The following is a 20,841-nucleotide window of genomic DNA, read 5'->3' on the forward strand; positions in this document are numbered from 1 at the left end:
CTTTAAATTAAATAACACACTGTTTGGTAACGTCATGATCTTCAAACTGATGCATCACGAGCACATTCAGATCTTGGGGCCTTCGGATACTCTGAGGGCAGATGTGAGGGAAAGGCCACTCACCTAGCAGCAATGTAGAGGGTTCTGTTCATGATCATAATCATCTGGATGTCCAGTCTGTGCCTCTGTGTGGTGTTCCGTCCTGGCTTGTGGCCCACAAACACCGGATACTGTTTTGTATCTGTGAAAAGAAGAGATGGGGCAAGAGAGGGAAAGGAAATCAAGCCAAGAATTGACAGGGTAGGGAGAGGAGAGGTGGGGGTGGGGGGCGCACAGCCACAAAACAAAACCATACTTAAGTCGGCCCATGCCACCACTTTCCATTTCCAACGAGTCTGTTATTTTAGGAAAGCCTGTGATAGACGGGTGCTCTTTGAGGACGATCAAGTTACAGTCTCATTTCCAGTGATAATAAGCCTGGACTTCTGTTTCTCAGTGTCACAATTTCTGACTTGTCCCTCTTTTGGGGGGTTAAACTTGCAAGTGAACCCTTTACATGAAGGTGCTCTTTTCTTCCAGTTTTCTTTTCATCTTCTTTAGAGTGCTAAGCCTGAGAGGCAGCCTGCCAAAGATCTTGTCTCCGGACAAAACTATTTCAAAGCAGCTTTCCCATCAATCACCACAAAGGCAATGTGGTCTGGAGGCGAGAACCCTCGTCCAGGAGCCAGAAGAAAAATACAGTCTCCACAGGCGTCCACTTGGAATAATCTACTATTGAAGGCAGCTCCGCTAGCTTGGTTGGCATTCTAGGAACTGTGGGAAGTTCACTCTTGAGTTGAGCAATTGGCTAATCTCACACAAGTCGAGGCTTTAATGGGACGGGGTCACACTGAGTGTAGCCAGTCGGGTGATCTGGAATATCCCCTGACTTGGGAGAGTCATGAACAGATTTCTGCGTTCCTACACTTCTCTTTAGCTAAGAGTGGGCAATTTATAATAACACATGACCTTTATAAATACCTACATCTCAAAAATCTCTCTGCCTTTAAACATACAATCTCCAGAGCACTGGCAATCCTCCAAGGAAACTCAGAAGGAAAGAAGGATGAGTCACATTTAAAAACGCTTTTTGGGGGGTGGGGGTGGGGTGTAAATAATGACTGGAAAACCATTCACAGATTTATACTCAGACCCCTACACCATAATCCCCTGTGGTATCTGAGCATTACTCATAGTGCATATCAGAGAGCCTTGGTATATTTTACTCACAGTCAAGCTCGGTATGGGTCTATCTCGTGCTTTACCCATTCATCAAGGAGCATGCTAAAACAATTCATGTCTCTACTGTCAAGGATTTGAGGATCCACTGACATTTCATTTTCAGCAGCATATTTGGGCAAGGGGCTCTTCTTTACAGGGGCACCAGAGATAGATTCCGTGTCCCAAATGGGGATTGATAAATGTGTATCGAGATTTGGTAGCTTGAGTCAGGTGGTCCACCACTTCAATGATTTCAAACTACATAATTTGGTCCTTACTCACGCCCTGACTTTTGTTTGCTTATTGTTTTCTATGCCAGGTCTTAGCCAGTTCACCTTCGTGTAAAATTATTTCCCTTTTCAAAGACTGTCCAGCAAAAGCCAGGCATTGATAGATCTCCTTAGTGTCCCCTATAAATGCTAAAGATTTTCCCCAGGGTTTGTTCAGTGTTTGTTTTGGGATGGCTACTGAGAAAATGGATATTTGGGTAAAAGGGATCCCTTTTTTTTACCTCTTGCTGTGATAAAATAGTTTGGCTTTTGGAGGGAAGGAAATGAAGTAGTACATTGGCTGTCCGGTCCCACCTACAGGTAGGACTTCTCTTACGTAGTCAACTATCCTCTTAATCACGTGGCTTTCTACTCTTCATGATAAAGTGGAGACCAAAAGAAAGTTATAAATAGTTGAAACAGGTCCACTGTGAATTCAGAGTCCAACAATGATAGAACTTGTAAGTCTGAAGGAAAAGTTCATTTTTGTCCCTAAGTACTCCAAAACAGTGGTCTTCTTTCCTGTTCTCATCTTGAAGAAATGCCCATGCATTAACCACACACAAAAATGTGTGCTCCGAGCAATACCCAGATGGTAATGATACTCTCCCACAGCTGGCTTTCAGGCACGATGGAGGATGGCCTGAGGCTTCATCAGAGGTACTGAGGAACGTTTCAAATCCTCACACACGGGTTCATACACGTGTCGCCACAACAGTACTTAACGAAGTTATGGAACAGCCATGTCACCAATTTGATGAGACATCTTTGTCATCTACTAACAAGTCTCCTATTTTATTAAATTTCAGAAAAATTTTGGTGTTTGGCTGGTTGATGCAGCCTGAAATGCCCACAGAGGGAGAGAATGACAGTAAGATTGTGGATACTTACAGTTGCCATGCGAAATACTGATTGGCTCAGAATCTTCTGGGAAACCAGCCCCAGCAAAGTGTAGCAGTGTGAAATATAGCAGCAAGGCTTCTGACCTCATAGTAGTTCAGCGGGGAGACTTTATTTCTCTACTTCACCCTGCCAAAGAGCAAAGAAGGATTTTTTTTTTTTTTTTGCAAGTCAGCTTTATTCACCTCCATAAAATGAAATAGCCTTGCAGATAAATTTAGGAGAAAAGGGGCCTCTGCCTTGTATCTTTTCCATTGTGAATTCTCGGATTATTGTGTTTTACATAGAAATCTGTATCCATTAACCCCTGTACCCTCCTTCCCCGCGCATCTGAACACATGACCCAGAGCCGTCTTAGTTCCTTTGTCCTGAACTATTTTAAAGCCTTTATAGGTGGCTATTTCACAATTACAAAACTGCATTCCAAAAAGTGTGGACAACTGAGAAAGCATTTTTTTTTCTTTTTAATGTAAATACTTTTCTTCTCAGCAGGTTTAGGGCAGCATGCCATCCCCCAGACATGTTTTATTTGGCCAGCTCCAGATCTTTTCACAAATTTGTTGCCGATCTTGGAAAAATTAGGAGGTTTCTAATAAAAATCAGGATATCTGACAGGTGGACCTAAATGACTATTCCCTTCGGGCACTGCCCTGGACCCCCAACACACATGCACCTGTGTGCATGCACGGATCCCCCCCCCCCCCCCCATAACAGGCCCTGTTGGCTAATTTCTGTTATCTGCTTGACCCCTCAGTTGAAATGTTCACCCTTGGTTTACATCATTCCACAGTAATTCTAGAATGACCTTAGACATAAATAAAGTCACACAAGCTATGTTTAAAAAAGAAAGAAATGGATCCTTTTAGACTAAAGAATACCATTGGGAGACTCTGAAACCACATCCTGAAATAGTATTTTTTAAGATTTTACTTATTTATTTAAGAGAGAGAGAGAGGGAGAACAAGCAGGGAGAGGGGCAGTACAGAAGGACCAACAGAATCCCCACGGAGCAGGGAGCCTGACAGCTCCATCCCAGGACCCCAGGATCATGACCGGAGTCTAAGGCAGATGCTTAACCCACTCAGCCACCCAGGGGCCGCCTGAAATGGTACTGTTGATTTAAAAAATGGTATCTCTGTACATTTTAGTCTGAAACACTGCCTTGCAATGAAGCAGTAGTGAATAAAAATGCCAGATATACCATTCTGCCCAGCTGTATTTTCTTAAAGATGCTCTTTATGTGTAGAAAATTCTCCTAAGTCTTAGAAATAAAAGCAATCCCATGTGGGGCCGCTGGATACAGTGAAAGAAGGCTCATAATACAGTAAGTATTGCATAATTTTCGGGCATATTTCAAGGAAGTGTTGATCTATAAGGGAAATAATGTAAAATGGGGATATCTTTTCATCTTTCCAGAGTGATAAAGCCTTTGAAGTAGCCTGCCAAAGATGATCTTTTTTGAACAAAGCTATTTTACAGGAGTCCATCAATCATTTAAGATTTGTGTGTAGAAAAGTCAAACTTAGTAACTAGGATCTCTTTGAAAGTTAATTTGGCAAACAAACTGCTAACTTACGCTTTTTAGAACACCACTTAATATTAGATACCTATGTCTCTCTTTTTCATGCCAAAAAAAGCATTAACAAGTCCCAAGTGTTGCATCGCAACTTATGATTTCACAGACACAGCTGGGGCTTAATCATTTCTTCAATTGAAAAGTACACATTAATTAATTTGCTTTCTCTTGAAAAAGAGGGAGAGAGTTTGAGAGAAAAGGCTGAGCAATTCCATATCTCCATCTCAGATGCGGAAATTAAACTTTAAATGATGACTTGCTCACAAGGGCAATCCATTAGCAAGAGACGTAAACATATATTTATAGACAGGTTAAAAGCGATTGACTATCCATTCGTTCATTTGCAGGTTCTTCCTATTCTGGAGACTCTGAACCCAAAGGGAAGAAGCTCTGAGGTCCCCTTGTGTGCTTCTCATGGCATCTGTTCAGTATAACACTAAAGAGGGAAAATCAGTCACCAGAGTAAGACAGACATAAACCAGATCCCAGTCAGCTGTTATATTTTAGATGAGAAAGTACCCGAGCAAGGGGAAGTGGCAACATTTACCAAGGGCTCAAGAGCAGTATTACAGCATAATACAGAAGGAGATTGCCTCAGAGAGTTTGCAGCATGTGATGGAAGAGTAATGGAGACTCACAATGCTGATTCTCATTCTTTTAGAAACTTTGGGAAATAGAATGTATACTTTTAAAGATTAATTTGTCTCCTCGACATGACAAATGAATCTCTGGTCTTCCACAATTGACATTCATCTTTGTACAAATGTCCTACAAACTAACGAGACAGAGCCCAGCTATTTCACTGTATCTCCTAATTTTCGTGTTTCCTATCTTAAAATTTCGCATTTCCTATCTTAACCATGTGCCATCCCCAGAAGCTGGCAGGCAGGGCAGGTGCCTGCAGGAGAAACCTCTTCTACACTCCAGTGGCTTCCTTTAATCCTTATACCCAGCCAGGATCATGGCTGAGGTGGGGTATTTAAAGATCTCCAGGTTTACAGCAGGGCCCTGTGCCAGGAAAAATAGCTGTTTTATGTGTCTTTCTATCATCATATCATCAGGTTGTTAACATGTACATCATATGGGAGGAAGCATTCTGGAGGTACCTTGGGCCGTCCACACGAATACTTTACAGTTGTCTTCGGCTGAGGTTTTGATGTATTGTTTCCCTCCTACACAACTTTGGGCTCTAACCCTTGTAAATATGTAGACAATATATTTTCTTGTTGAAATGATTACTTTGTGGAGAGATTCCAATTCAATCACATTGTCATTTCCCATTCTGTGGAATGCAGGCTGGGTTTCCCTGCTAAGTCCACAACGGTGCAGACATACAGACATGCCTCGAGCCTAGGAGAACAAAAAACAAACAGGAACTTGCCCCTAAATTTAAAACTCTTAAGTTAGCTGGGCTGCTTCAGTTAAAGAGGTTGTTCAGGTCATCTTGGAGACTGTCAACAGCGCTTCCCACATACAGCGTATTTCTAGGCATCTGTAGCCATTTGCCCATTTCCCTCTCTGTGACCGAGCTTGTATATAGGCTGAACAGGACTTCGACTTCAGCAGATATCCAGACAATTAGATAATGGGAAGACTGTCAGTGAGGATTCTACACAAAAACATTTACTTCAAAAAGAAGCCCATTATGCCTGAATTTCCAGTCTCATGGTCTCAAATTTCCGCTATTCTGAGCCTGAAGAGACATGGCTTTTGTAAAATACACCATTACTCTAAAGTTATAACCCTACTCCTCTGTAACCTGCAGTATTTGTGGAAAACCTTAAGAGCATTCTTAATTTTAATAGGCATCTGCTAGGTGAATTTATTAGATCTATTTGGATTCATCTAAAATTAATTACATGACTTTACTCTGAGTCACATGGGCAAGAATTGTGTTGACTTACTGCATACTCTCAGCCCAGCTAAAAATTCTCTTCTACTGTAATTTTTCCCCTACAGTTTTTAAGACCAGACTGAGTTAACAGAGCCGTGGCGCACAGATAGTGTTGTGGCTATTGGCTGCCATGAGCTGAAGGGTCTGTGCAGAATGCTGACTGGCCAGGAAACCAGCCTTCAGTATTCCGGATTGAGGGCCATACAAAGGGGGCTGGAAGGAAGTCTGTCTGAAAACCCCATGACTACATTCATGTTGATATTTGTTCCTTAAAATGATCAAATATTTTCAGTAATTGGAGCTTCCATCCACCTCCCTCCCCCATACCCTTGTTATATAGCAGGTCATTGTGTCAGCAAAACATGAAGCAAAGGGGATGTCACTAGAACTGGGAATGATTATGAAGTCAGAAAATGAGGTCACAAATTGCCGTGTCCTACTTCTGATTTCAGGTTACTTTCATAAGTGCCACGAGGACTGGTGAACCACGACAAGCATGTACAGCCAGGGTACCACTCACGCTTAACCGCAGTACTAGTTCCAATCCTCTGCCCAGCTACTCCCCCAAAGCCTGTCCTGGAAAATTGTACTCGGGCTCATAAACTGGTAGGACTTGGCCGTAGCTTGGCTTACAGAGCAGAAAAAAACCTAAATTAGTTGCTAACATTTCGGGGGGTGGGGTGGAGAAGGAGATTTAACATAGAACTCTGGGTTTCTGGCTTCTTAAAAAAAGAAAATCAGAGATCTGCCTTTGCTAGCCAACATTTCACATGGTCAACACTCTGGAGCCGAGTGGTGGCTGCCCAAAGGAGAGCAGCTAGTCCTCTGCAGTTGGAAACATTCCCACTACTTTCCATTGTCTTAGGAATCCTCTTCACCCGCTAAGCTCACCTGTCTGACTCCTGAAGGCTCCGAGGCAGCCTCCATGCCACTGAGGAAGAGCACATCAGCGCTGCTACATGAGTTAGTTTGCTTGTTCGGACCTTAGCAGTTACCGGTCAGTCTTAGCAAATGAACCTGGTGGGACCCAATGTCTGTACACACAAGTGAACGGATGTTGCTTGTTTTAAAGACCCAAATGGGTTGTTTCGCACCCTGTGGACACATGCAATCAGCAGCCCAGTACACTTGCCCCTGCACCTGGACTTGGCTGTATGGATACAACTTGTGGTACAATCTTCCAGTATGTTGACATCCAGTGAACGTTTTAATACCAAGCGTTAAAAACAGGAAAAAGAATTTATCTGGAATATTGCAATTGCAAAATACTCTCGATAATAACTTTAAGTATGTCCTAGGAATAAAGAGGATAATTGTAGTGGCAGGGTTTTTTTTCTGATGATGTACATCATTTACTACCGTGTTTCAGTAATTCTTTTAAAAAGCACACTTTGTACTGACATCATTGGAAGTTTTAAAGGTAATCAATAATTCACGCTGTCATTAATAGAAGGAAGGGCACACTAACTGGGAGACCTAGGTGAGTCACGTAGCCTTGCTGGCTCTCTTTCCTCACCTGTAATATGAAAGGATATAAAATGTAATGGCCTCTGGAACTCCTCCAGGTTCTGAGATGATATGATTCTAGGTGATTCTGCCCCAGTGACGAAGGGAGTGGGTATATGGTGGTGATTAGGGAGGGCGGGACCTGTTGTGACTTTGAACCAGGACACTCCTTTTGTGACAAGTTCCTTGAGCTAGAGCAGAGAAATCTCAGCATGTGACACCACCTAGTTTCAACATCAGGAAAAGGTTCAAGTCTCGTAAGTAGTTCTAACCTTGTCAGGGACCATAGTTGTTACCATTTAATTATATTCGGATGGCTATTTTGTTTTTTAAGATTTTACTTATTTATTTGACAGAAAATGTTCACAAGCAGGGGGAGCAGAAGATAGAAGGAGAGGGTGAAGCAGGCAGGGAGCCTGACATGGGGTTCGATCCCAGGACTCTGGGATCATGACCTAAGCCACAGGCAGATGCTTGACTGACTGAGCCAACCCAGGAGCCCTTGAATAGTTGGATTTTACACTAAGAGTGACACTTCATTTCTACTGCTCTAGCTTTTACAAAACTAAAAAAAAAAAAAAAGACATATCCTATTAGCTTCAGGTCTACAACACAGCGATTTGATGAGTTTTTAAAAGATTTTATTTTATTCATGAGAGACACAGAAGAGAGGTGGAGACACAGGCAGAGGGAGAAGCAGGCTCCATGTAGGGAGCCCGATGTGAGACTCGATCCCAGGACCCCGGGATCATGCCCTGAGCTAAAGGCAGGTGCTCAACCACTAAGCCACCCAGGCGTCCTGTGATTTAATGTTTTTATACATTACAAAATGATACCCACAATCAGAGTAGTTACCTGTCTGTCACCATACGAAGTTATTGCAGTACTACTATGTTCCCTATGCTGTACATCCCATGACTGACTTATTTTATAATTGGAATTTTGAACCTTTTAATCCCCTTTGTCTTTCTCACCCATCCCCTCATGCATCTCCCCCTTGGTAACCCACAGTTTGTTTCCTATGCCTAGGAGTCTGTTTCTGTTGTTTTATTTGTTCATTTATTTTGTTTCTACAATTCCACATAAGTGAAATGTATTTATCTTACTCAGTCTGACTTCCGTCACTTAGCAGAATACCCTCTAGATCCATCCATGTTGCAAATGGCAAGATTTCATCATTTTTATGGCTGAGTAATATTCCACTGTGTGCACCACTTCCTCCTCATCCTTTCTCCTGTCAGTGGACACTTGGGTTGCTTCCATTTCTTGGCTACTATGTGCCAGCTTTATGACCTCATCATCTTAGTCTTTATAACACGACTGTCTTTAAAAAACTGAATTGGAACTGGTGTAAAAGCTCCTACATGAAACCGAACTATTGGTCATGATGTAGGGAGCAGAAAGAGCAGAGGGTGAGAACATGAGGTCCTGAGTCCCACTTACCAGCTGGGACCTCTGACAAGATGCTGAAGGTCTCTGAACCCTGGGTTCCTCAGCCTTAGAGTGGGCAAAATAATGCCTCGAGTTTGGTTATGAGATAACGCTCATAAAAGTTGTGCCCCTCAATAAGTGTTTATTCTTCTGTTGTGATACTAAAAAGTTGCCTTTTATAGCTTTTCTTGGAATTTCTTAAGAAATTCTCAGCTGGGCCCTAGATTTGCAGCTGGCATTCTACCTCCTTAGTGGGAAAGGAAGCTCCCTTGTCTTGGTCCCTCTCTTTCCCTCCACTCTCACTACCCCTTTCTCCTTCTGGGTCACTAAGCTTCCAATTGGGGGTGGGCGTCTGGGAAAGGCATGAGCCAGTCTCAGAATGGCCTAACTCACATGATGTGATTTGTAAAATGTAATCCTAGCAGGCACTCGAGTGCAAAGGAAAATAACTGTGGAACACAGGAAAGGGATGGCATGGGTGTGGAGCTTTGCTGAACACCTCTGTGGGCAAGGTACCCACACATAGTATTTTAATTAAACCTCGTGGCAACCCCACGAGACAGGCCTTCTGGTCTTAAGGCCTTATGCACACAAGGAAACTGAGGCTCCGGGGGATTAAGGAACATGTCCGGGTGGCACACGGTCAATATTTACAACCCTATCAGTAAGAAGGAGAAGTGCAGGCGTAAACCCAGGTCTGTGTGACGCCAAAGTTTATGTCCTTCCGGGACATCAAAGAAAGGGGAACAGAAGGAAGGTTGGACAAGAGAGAGTTGCTGACATACATAGAAACTGCACTATTATCTTAATAGTTGAATACAGGTTGATGCATCTATGCTCACGTGGCTGGAAGTCCCTAATGACTTCAGTAATAAAAATCTATAAAAAGGAGTACATAGTTGCTTGCAAACATGTAGACATGCAAAGGCTCATTCCACTTTATGGCCCTGTGATTGCAGGCTTAACGTGATAGAAAGATGCAAATACTTCTCAGCCACAGTTTTTGGAAAAATTGATTGGCTCGTGACAACACTGTGTTAAGTGGAACCACTTGCCTGCCATCTCCTCAGCAGTGAGGTTTTGAAGTCAGTCCATCATAGAAAACAGTTTCTGTTATGAAGGCTAAAAACAAGTCTGTCTGCTTCAGGAGCTGAGAAGATGAACAGATCTGGACACCCCTCACGTCCAAGAAAGGCACCTCTCCCAGAGAGAGGCGGGAGGGCAGGCTTTTGGTGCAGAAAATCCAGCTTGCTGAATGCTGGAGACTCATCTTACGAGAGACTGAACTGCTGATTATTCTTGCACCAGAGGGCCATTTCGAGAATGAAGGAGTGTTTAAATAGCAGGTGGCCTTCACTGGCCTAGACAGCCCTGTTTCAAGGGCCATACCACTGAGGCTGCTGCTGTCCACAGGATGCATAACTGGGCCATCAGAGAATACTTCCCAGGTGAAATGAACACCTTGGGCCCAGTGATCCTGGTTGAAACCTCTGCTCTAACCCAGTCTACATACAGGGACCATGTCCAGCCACCAGCTGGGTGATACTTTCATTAAGATAGAAGGTTCATGCAAATGAGAAAAATTGCCCTGGGCTCTTAATACTCTGGTCTCCTTCTCCTCTTCTCAGCCATCAGCAGAGACAGACACAGAAGCACCCATTTCAAGGGAAATGCCACAGGCCTAGCCTCAACACGTTTTGGAGAATGCTGTTGGCATTCAGTGGAGTATAATCATAAACATCGACTGTGCATTATGCCCCATTTTAGGTCTGAAACCACTGTCACAAAGGAGCAGGAAAACAGCTGTGAATTCAGAAGCCCTACGTGGAAAAAATTTTTTTTGTTGGAAAAATAAGGTCAGGGTGGAAACCTATTTAATCTTTTAAGGGGAGAAGGCAAGCCTTATCTTTCAGGAGGTTCTGTGTTATGACTGCTTTCTTTGTCTTTACCTTCCACCCTGACACACACATGCACCCCTGAGCCAGTGGTGCATTTTGCTTGGATGTTTCAGATATAGTCTCCTGACTCACTAGCACTCTGCAGGTGTGTCCATGACCTTAGCAGGCCCGAAAATATATGGCAAACTGTCTTGACCTCAAAAAGCCGCAGCAGTCCCAGCCGTGTGTAGCCATGTCACACACCGGCTTCTGGGCACCTCCCATCTTTTCAGCTTTTATAATATTGCTGAGCTCAAACATCTGCTCCAGAGGCAGAAACACATGCCCCCTTTGTTTTACTGTTAAGGAAACTGAGGCCTGAGAAGTGAAGTCACTTGCCAAGTGTGGGGCGGCTCAAAAGTGGCAAAGCTGAACAGCAGTTGAGGACTCCTGACTCCTTCACTGAGCTCTGTCCCTACATTACACTGCTTGCAGAAAAGCAGCCAAGACTCATTCATTTCTCCTGGGCTTGCTGCCTGATGTTCATTACTTCCACTGCCCAATTCCCTGCTTTCTGTTGGAAGCCAGGCTCTGTGCTAGATGCTGATGCAGACAGAGCTGGAAAGAAAGGTCTCCTCATCCCCCAGGACCGTACTCTTTAGTAGATGGACCCCGCACAGCTCCTGCCCATTGTCCCAAAATAGAATATAAAAACAAGTACCAATCCGGTTTCAGAAAGAAATAAAAGTCCTATCGGGAAGAACAGTGTCTAGAGGGTGAGGGTGCTGCAGGGATGTGCAGCTGGGATGATCACCCTAGGCCTCTGGATGGACAAAGACTTGGCCGGGTCACTGCGGACTGGCAGGTAAAGGAGGCACAAGCGGTAACTAACAGATTTCCAGCAGGACCAGGTCTAGAGAACAGTGTGTTAAAATGAGCAACTCCATGCTGATTGGATTTTCAGACACTGAAACTGGACCATTTCACTCTTTGCTTAAGGAATTTCAAATATTTGTCTAAAGTAGTGGATGGATTTTTGCACTGCACCCAGAGTTCGGGTGAAAAGAATTACAGCTGAGAATAAAGATGTATCAGATTCCTTTTTCCTTCTAAGAATATGACCCAGGAATAAGAAAGCGGGGGTGGGGGGCAGGAAGCTCTGCTGCAGAACCTCAGAATATTGGTATTAGTTCATTCGAGGTGCTGATGATCTGAGTTTTTTCTTATTACTCTCCCTAGTTTTCTGTACATTGCTAATTTCATTAAAAATGAAATAGGGCAAAAATAACAGGCCTAAATTGGAGCCACTTTCCTTTCATCCTTAGAAAGATGCTTCCAGAGTGACTTTATAAAGAGCCAACCAGAGACATCCGTGTCTAGAGTTTTCCACGAAACTTTGTCAAAATCCTGAGCTGCTTTACAACTAAACTGGAGCAATCTCTAGCCTTTGACAGGATGACTCTCCCCAATAATTTCTCCTCAAGCTGCTTGCTCTCAGAGTAGCTAATGATAAACAGAGTCTCCCAGCCACAACTCTCACCTTGCTGCTCTGGAGCACAGGGAGGTGTTCTTCCCCTGGTTGGGGTTGGAGCAGAAGTTGGGGTTGCAGTGAGAGTTGACTTCAAACGTGGCTCCGAGAGAAATGAAAACAAACCCACAAGTCTCTCCTCCTCAGAGCCCTGAATAAACAGCCCAAAGTCACAACATCACCATTCACACATGATTGACACTGTGACCGAGCCGAACAAATTTTTAATGCCTTTTTTGGGTAAAATAGTCTCAAAATCAGGCAGTGAAAACATTTCCTTGAACTAAACCTTTTGAATCAAGTTCTGTGGTGTTTGCTGCATTGTATCCCTTGACTCTTTCAGTGAGCCCTGATGCTCTTCCAGTAATGTGAGAGCCAAAAATAGAGTTTATATTTGACTACAAGCTTCTAATTGCATATAGAGCAACATAATATCATTTCAGGATCGGCTCCATAACAAAGCATGATATTGCCGACTGGTTCTTATCATCAGTGAAATATCTACATACACAGTGGGTTTATCTGCGTGTCTCTGTCTAGAAGCATCCAGGACAGAAATGAGATGGAAGCATTATCTCTTGAATTTCCATAATTTTCTTATATTCTTTAGGAAATTCACTTCATTTATTAAAAGGAAAAGCTAGTCCTTTTTAGTCCTGGTGAACCGGATGAAAACGGCAAACCCATACATTTAAGTGATTTAAATTTATTATTGTGTTTGGCAGATACTGCTGAATTTTCCTGAAATTGAATGAATGATATCTTCATTGGCTTTGTTCATGTTCTTCATTAGGCTGGCTTGATTTATTTAGAGCAGGTATCAGTTTGAATTGGGGTAGAGAGAGCACCATGGACTAGTTGCTTCTTTTAGAATCAAGTCAAATCTGGTGATAATGATCCCTGTAATGTTCGTTTATTTATAATGTGAAATCCTACTCTGAAAATTAATAACGATCTCCAAGCATCCTGAAAAAATATGCTTTCTTAAGGCCAGAAAGAGCAAGTTCCAGGAAATTATGGGTTTGTTTAAATGTCTCTGCCACTTAATGACGATTCCTTACATAGGTAACTTCAAATTCACTGCACAGAAACTTCGAGATTTAAAGTCCTGTTCATTGAAATGAAGCTGGTAGGCATCTGAACGAACAATTTTCATAGCCATAGTTGTTTTTGGAAAAAGCCTCATTTTTTCATAAGTTTCAAGAAAAACAAGATTTGATTTCCCTTTTCTCTAGATCTGGATGAAACTAGTTGGTTTTTGAAACAGAGGTACACAGTCCCTGGTTTGCGATTACAGAACAAAACCAAGGGAACAAATCCTGACAGCTAAATTTTTTCCTATTTATGTGGTGACAAAATTTGACCTGAACTGGCATGAGACCATCTATAGTCTTTATTTATTGCTCTTGGGATGAGTATTTATACATGTCACTGCAAAAAATATTTTTAAATTGAAATGTAGTTACCATACAACATTATATTAGTTTCAGGTGTACGACCTTATCCTGCAGCTCTAGACATTACTCAGTGCTCACCACAGTGAGGGTAGTCACCATCTGTCACCAAACGAGGTTACTGCAATCGTATTGACTACATTCCCTATGCTCCTCGCTTCAGCTCTGTGACTTATTTATCTTGTAACTAGAGGCGCGTGTACCTCTTAATCCCCTCTATCTCCCCCATCCTCTGTCCCCCTCCCCCCTGGCAACTACTAGGTCTCTGTATTTAAGAGTGTTTTTTTAATTTGTTTTGTTTCTTAAATTCCACATATGAATGAAAGCATATGGGATTTGTTTTTCTCTGTCTGACTTACTTCTCTTAGCATAACACCCTCTAGGTCCATCCATGTTGTTGCAAATGACAAGATTCCATTCTTTTTTATGGCTGAGTAATATTCTGTACACACACACACACACACACACACACACACATATAGGCACCATCTCTTCTTTATCCATTCATCATATACTTGGGCTGCTTCCATATCTTGGCTGTTGTAAATAATGATCCACTCCAAAAAATATTAATGGTTTGGTTACTGGACGTTGTTCCCACTGGGGTATATGTCCCATGTCACTTCTCTAAAATCTGAAAAATTAAAAATTCTGAAGTCCATCTATTGCAAAAGTTTCGAGAAAGAGACTGTGGAACTCTATTCCTTGGTCCCTGAAGAGACTAAAAACAGGATAAAAGACAAGAACAAAGGAGATGCTTTAGAGCATAATTCACAACCCTGGCTTTGCTAAACCCAGAAGTTCTCTAATTATCCCAGGTACACTGGTGTGAGTCTCAACACGAAAAAAGTGTAATCTGATTTCTTTTTCAGTGTATCATATTATACTTGAAAGAGTAATTCAGAGATTAGGAGTTGCTGACTGAGTCATCTTGTCTTAATTTCCTCTGTCCTCCACTCAGTGACAGGCTTTGGTCCATACAAGGGACTGACAAGAACAGGCTTCCACAGAATGACTGCAGCTCACAAAGCGGAGGTGATCTTGGTAGCAACGGTCTCAAAGACTGGTGAGTGAGCAGTGACAGCCACCATCAGCAGAAGGGACGGCCTTATCTAAGCAGCAGCCCCCCACCACCCGGGTGAGCGACAATCTTCCTCCCATCCTATAGCCAACTACTCCTTCCTCTCTCTCCCTGTGTTAAATGGGTAGACTTCACAGCCATTTTTATGCAGTTAGTGGTGGTTTCTCCAAAGGAGTGTTCAGAGTGTCTTCAATTTTTTTCTCCCAGAATGACCCTGGTCATGGTTTTTGCCAGTCCCCCATAATCAGAGGGAATTGTTGGCTGGCAGTATTTGCTTTCTGTACTTGCCTTTAATTTTTAAATGCCTGCAACTTTCTTTTCATAGATAATACCAGTCCATTGAAGGATCAATTAATAAAATGAAGAATTTAATTTCAAGAATATGTTGGGAGGACAGCATTTTTCTTGTGCAACAGGTGGTGGGGTGGTAAAGGAGGAAGACCTAGTCTCTTCCCTTCTCTGAGAGCCTCCCCACAAATCGTCCCCTCCACAAACCGCCTGCCTCCTTTCCTCCTCCAAAATGGACACAGGGCATCTGGCACAATGGCAATCACTTCTAGCTGTGAGAGGACACGCAGGCAAATGGTTAACAGTAGATAACCTGGACACAAGGTTAATCGCGGCAATCCACATTATCTGGAGGGAAAACAGTACCTGGCTGTCACCAATTAACCCCCAAAGCTAAGAATGAATAAATAAATAAATCACAATTCCCATAATTAATAGCATGGCAGACAATCAGTGTAATCACTATCTGTGAGAGAGAGACCAGAATCGAGAGAAAAGTGACATTATCCAGGACTCCTGGATGCGACAAGCAGAAGCCAAAGGCTGAAGTCTTGAGGGCCCGCGAGGAGAGGCGATGTATCAGAGAGGAAGGGAGCATGAGACCAGCGCCCAGTCTGGCAGAGGTGCCCAGGCTGGTCACCCCAGGATCCCTACACACAAGTGCAGGGGAAGAAAGGGAGGCCTGGGAGTGCAGGAATGCCTCTGAAAGCTCTCCCCCTCTTACTGGACAGCGCAGAGGTCCAGCGGGGTCCCGCAGGCTTGCTCACTGGTAAGGATCCTAAGGTCTGAGCAGTAAGATGGGAAAAACACAGCTATGGACCACACGGAGAGGGAATGATGCATGAACTTGTTTTGAAAAGGAGATTCCCCAGGTTCACTTTGAATAAGTAAAAGACTAAGTAAGGCAGCACAATTTTCTACTCAAATAGCGATATTCTTCTTGTTCAGTTAACACAGTCTTTGGCTCTCGGAAGAGCAAAAAAAAAGAAAAGTCACTCTGAAGTGTTATGCAAGAGGAGGCAGATGTGTTCCTCACATATCTATTTAATCAGCCCTTTCCAGCAGCACTAAGACATGAAAGAAAGGCTCAGTCTCCTCCAGAATCTTCAATGAGGAGGGAGCAAGGTGCCATATGGCACCTGGGCACGATTACCTAGGCCGGGGCACTGTGTCACCATCTGAAAATGTAAGATGTGCGCATGCTCCTCCTCCCTCACCAAAGGTAGATTTGGAGATTGAGAATCACGATTAGTGATATTGCCATTTTCTGCACGTGATTTCATTCCAAAGGAGCATTGCTTTTGTATATCATGGGTTACTCCTTCAAAGTTGTGGGAGTTATCGGTGGGAACACGAGACAGGAGGAAATGTCATACCAGGGTGTTGGCATGGGGGGAGGACTTTATCTTCAGTATTTGGTTGAATAAGCAATTGCCTTTGTCAGTGGTTCCCTTACACCCATCCATCCACCCATCCATCCATCCATCCATCCACTCAACCAATGGTGGAGTCTCAAATGTGCAGGCAAAGCACTGAACTGGGACACGGCGGGGGACCAAGGTCAGGGGCTCCTTAGTGGGTTCCGCCCTTACAGAGCCCCCACACTGCTGTGGAAGGTCGTATAGGAATCGCTGTAACAAAGCACAGAGCTGTGAAAACACAAAATACTACAAGCTGAGATACTGATTTTACAACCAAAACACACCACATCTGTGCACCTTCTACATGCTAACCTACAACTCAGGTCGCTCCCTCCCCTGCATAAACTCTAGCAGCTCCTTACTGCATTTATGACAGAACTGAAATCACCAATCCTGGGTGCAAGAAGCACCACCTACCTCCCTGACCCCATCTCGCTCCATTCTGTCATTTCATACTCAGCTCCACCCGCCCTGCCTGGCTTTCCAGTCCTGCCTTCTGGACCTGTAGCTGCCCCCTCCTCCACCACTTGGAATTATCTCCCATTTTTCATTTGCTGGTTCATGTTTGTCATTCAGAACTCCAAGAAAATGTCACTTCCTGGGGCACCTGGGTGACTCAGTTGGTTAAGCCCTGGACTCTTGGTTTTAACTCTGGTTATGACCTCAGGGTTGTGAGATCAAGTCTGGTGTCAGGCTCACTGTTGAGCAGGAGTCTGCTTGAGATTCTCTCTCTCTCTCTCTCTCCCTCCACCCCTCCTCCCACTTGCATGCTCACTCTCGCTCTCTAAAATAAATAAACCTTTTTTCTTAAGTCATTTCTTTGAACAGACCTTCCCTGATCTTGAAAGCAACCCAATGCCTTTTTTTAAATCACATTACTCTAAATTTCTGTAGTGAATGTTTCCCTACTTGATATTTCCACATTTATATTCTTACTTGCTGTCTTTCTTCCACTGCATCAAAATGTAAGCTTGGTATGGACAAGCCCGTCTTGTTAATCATGTATCTCCATGTTCTGGAACAAAGCTTACTACACAGTGAACTTCTAACCAATATTCATTGAATAATGTGTAAATGTTAGCCCTAGAAACAACATCAGAACAATTTCTGAGAGACGGGTGTTAAAAAAGAAGTGGAGATGTAAGGAGCAAGGATGGTTTTTTTCAGACATCTGAAGAGGAACCTGGAAGACAGGAGGGAAGAGCTAAGATCAGTGGGTAGAAATCATTAGAAGGTATTTTCTGCTCAATGTAAGGAGGAACATTCTAGTAGTCCCAGGAACACAAACATGGACTGGCTTGCCCAAGGGGCAGGAGGCCAGTTGAGTGCTGGAGTGGAAGGAATATTGTCCAGGGCAGTCAGACATCGGATGTGGGGCTAGACTAGACAACATGTAAGGTCCCAATGGAGAGCCTGACTGCTTATGTTTCTTGGATCCTCTGACAAGTTCTTCCTCCCACGTACTGAGGAAGCACTGCTTAGAGCAGGAAACCACAGATGGTCCAGGAAAATCCTGCTGTTGACTCAAGCTTTTGCTGGAGGCTGCCCATATAGCTCTGTTGATGAAATAACCTGCCTGGAATCAAAGGACCAAAGAGAAAGTCCTCAGGCTTTGGCCAGGGCTTTTTCATTCAGGATCCCAGTCTGACCAGCAGTTTGTATAGGTGGTAGGTTGGTAGCCAAAAAGCGCACATAGGAGAGATGTTCATAACCTAATGAACATCACAGACACTAACCAGAGGTCTTTTGAGGTGGGAACATCTAGCATCCATACTGCCCCACCTCTTCTCAACTCTGCAAGGCTTCGAGGAAGACTTGAAGTGTGGGATCCAAAGTTAAGCTCTGGTGTGTGGCCTTCCTGGGGGTGAATGTCATCCACTGGCTTGTTACTAAGACCCTATTGCCAATGACATATAGACCCCAAGAGAGGATTTAATTCCATTCTCATCTCAATTCCCTTCCCAGTGACTCATAACTTTCTCCTGACACCAGAACAGCTGGGCCAGCCAGCTGGAGAACACATACAGATGCTGCTGGCTGGAGCTGGAGGGGGCTGTGGGGCACTCATTTGTGTGGTCAGCCCACAGTGCCTCAGTGGGCTAGAGAGTAGGGGTGTTTCCCCTTTGCAGGCAAGACTTGGGTGGGGATGTTGACTTTGTCGTGGCCCACCTCTCATCCTCAGCACATATGTGTGTCTACACTGAGCACTGTAGCTCCTCTTCTTCTACAGCTTATAGAAGGCTTATTTCTTTGGGGAATATTAGATCCTTGAGCCAGTCCATCTGGAGAAGGTATGAGAGAGAATACTTTGGCCAGAATGTACCACCCACCCAGATATCTGGGCTTAAAACAGTTCTCAACGTAGGGAATGTGTGAAAGGCTCAGAAGTGAAATGAGGGGGTGGAGGGGAGGGTGGGGGGCAAGAAAGAGATGATCTGTTTCTGAAAAAAGGATTTAAAGCAAAGACATAAAATCAGATGAGTTGATTATGCACCAGAAAACCTGAAAGGTGTACATGTAAAATCCTCCATTCCAATGTCTTGCTTAGGCAGCATCTGGTACATTGGGGGTACTTGCTAAATATTTGTTGATTTTAATTCAAGCGGCTTTGAACCACCACTTTGAGTTCCACGGTGGTTGTGAAAGGGGCATCTTTTAAAACGAAAATGTAAATAGAAGCCAAGACTGATTTTCTGAAGTGTTGTGAAGATTCCAGTTCCATTATACAGGCATCTGGTAACACAGGTTCATCTCTGAAGGAGGAGGACTGGAGGTCAGAGGTGGGAAAGAAACTCCCTTTTTGTGTTGTACTCTTCTAGGTTTTGTTTTGTTTTTTAATTTTTTTTTAATCTCATGCATGTGTTTCATTTTTTGGAAAAAAAACAAAACTAGTTATTTTTTCAAATCTGTGTCTCCCGAGGCAGACCTGGAACTCAAGCTGCCCAATAGCTGCTAGTTCCCACAGTCTTCCCCAGGACCCCATCCCTTCACAGTCTGTCCAGTCAATAGTAACATTCTGGAAGACAGGATGAGGGTGAGGGGCGTTGATGGGCATTGTGGCATCAAGTGGCAACTCTGTGAGTGTATCTGTGACACGGACGGGTATATATGGTGGTGGGTAGTTTACATAGCACCACAAACCCTTCTGCATGCCATGTGAATGGCTGCCTTATTTATAAGCTTTCAAATAAAAATGTAAATCAACTCAGAAGGGTAGGGCACAGCGAAGTCAAACCGAAAGAGTCAGATGAGCTCAAAGCAAATACCCTTCATATTTTTTATTTTCCATAAACAAGATTCCAGGGCTGTGTATGGGAACTTGATTTTCCCTCTCCTTGCGTGTTCATTTCTGGGCAGCCTCCTGCCCCCATGTCCTCTGGTGACCCTGCCCCTTTCTTGGTGTTCACCTTCCAGGTCAAAGGAAGGCCAAAGGCTGCTTCTTGAGCATCCCTAAAGGATGCCATGCCAGACTTTTGAGAAGCAGAATGCGTGTCTTCTTTTGGGAATGGTCACCTTAAGACTCTCCCAGAACAACTATTCCCAGAGAGGAGAGGACATTGCCTGGACTGGAGAGAAGATAGGACTTCAGCAGAGCGAAGAGGGCAGGGTAGAGAGGGACCCACTGTACTGGCGTATGGCCTGTTAAAAAGTATCCTTCGTCCTACCCTGGCGTCTCTTTCTGGAAGGCCAGCTACAGGGCACTGCCCCCTCTTACCTTTCCACTTCTCTGCTGAACAAACACTGATCTGGGTGCCAAGCCAGGAGCAAAGGCTCATTTCTTCTTCCTCGGTTCCCCTTCTCCCCCCAGAGTCCTTTGCAACCACTGTGATGCTGCTTCTCTCACTGGGGAGGGAGACAGTGGCTTCAGAATCCAGTTTCAACTCCACCTTGAACCTTGGAGGCAGCTGCTGCCCCCTGGATCGTGTGTGTTCCCTTCTCCTCACTCCACGAGTGGATGCTGCTCTGTCCACAGCTAAATGCAAACACATACTGCGCCGCGAGCATAAACCCGTGTTTGCCAGACCTGTCAGGACTACGGAATCGCCTGGAGAGCTTCACAAATTAAGGATGCCTGTGTCCCACACCCAGTGATTGTGACTTAATTGGTCTGGGGGGTGCGACCCCAGGGCTTTGGAAATTTTCGTAGATCCCCAGGAGATTCTCCTAACCAGAAAAGTTTGGGAACCGCTGGTTGAAACAAATGGAATCCAAATTATAATCCTAATCCTTCCATTTCAGTGCCTTTAGCTCTACCCAGGGATAATTGATCATGATTCAAAAAACTTGTACTTGGGCCAGCTGCATGAGGTGGCTTTTAAAATATCGAAGTCTATTTTGTGCCCACCTACCTCCATG

At 43.9% G+C, this 20,841-nt stretch overlaps 1 protein-coding gene across 3 annotated transcripts in view; it reads right to left on the bottom strand.

The window, feature by feature from the left end:
- SEMA6A (semaphorin 6A) overlaps positions 1-20,841 on the bottom strand; it is a 126,629-nt gene that overhangs the window by 58,130 nt on the left and 47,658 nt on the right. For all 3 annotated transcript variants that reach the window (XM_077911285.1, XM_077911283.1, XM_077911284.1), the window contains exons 2-3: positions 2,421-2,558; positions 124-241 (exon numbers count right to left, since the gene is read on the bottom strand). In XM_077911285.1, coding sequence (XP_077767411.1) covers positions 124-241; positions 2,421-2,520 — 218 coding nt within the window. In that variant the 5' untranslated portion in view covers positions 2,521-2,558. The remainder of the gene's footprint in view (positions 1-123; positions 242-2,420; positions 2,559-20,841) is intronic.

The sequence above is a fragment of the Canis aureus genome, chromosome 10 (assembly GCF_053574225.1).
Source record: "Canis aureus isolate CA01 chromosome 10, VMU_Caureus_v.1.0, whole genome shotgun sequence".
Classification (NCBI taxonomy): domain Eukaryota; kingdom Metazoa; phylum Chordata; class Mammalia; order Carnivora; family Canidae; genus Canis; species Canis aureus.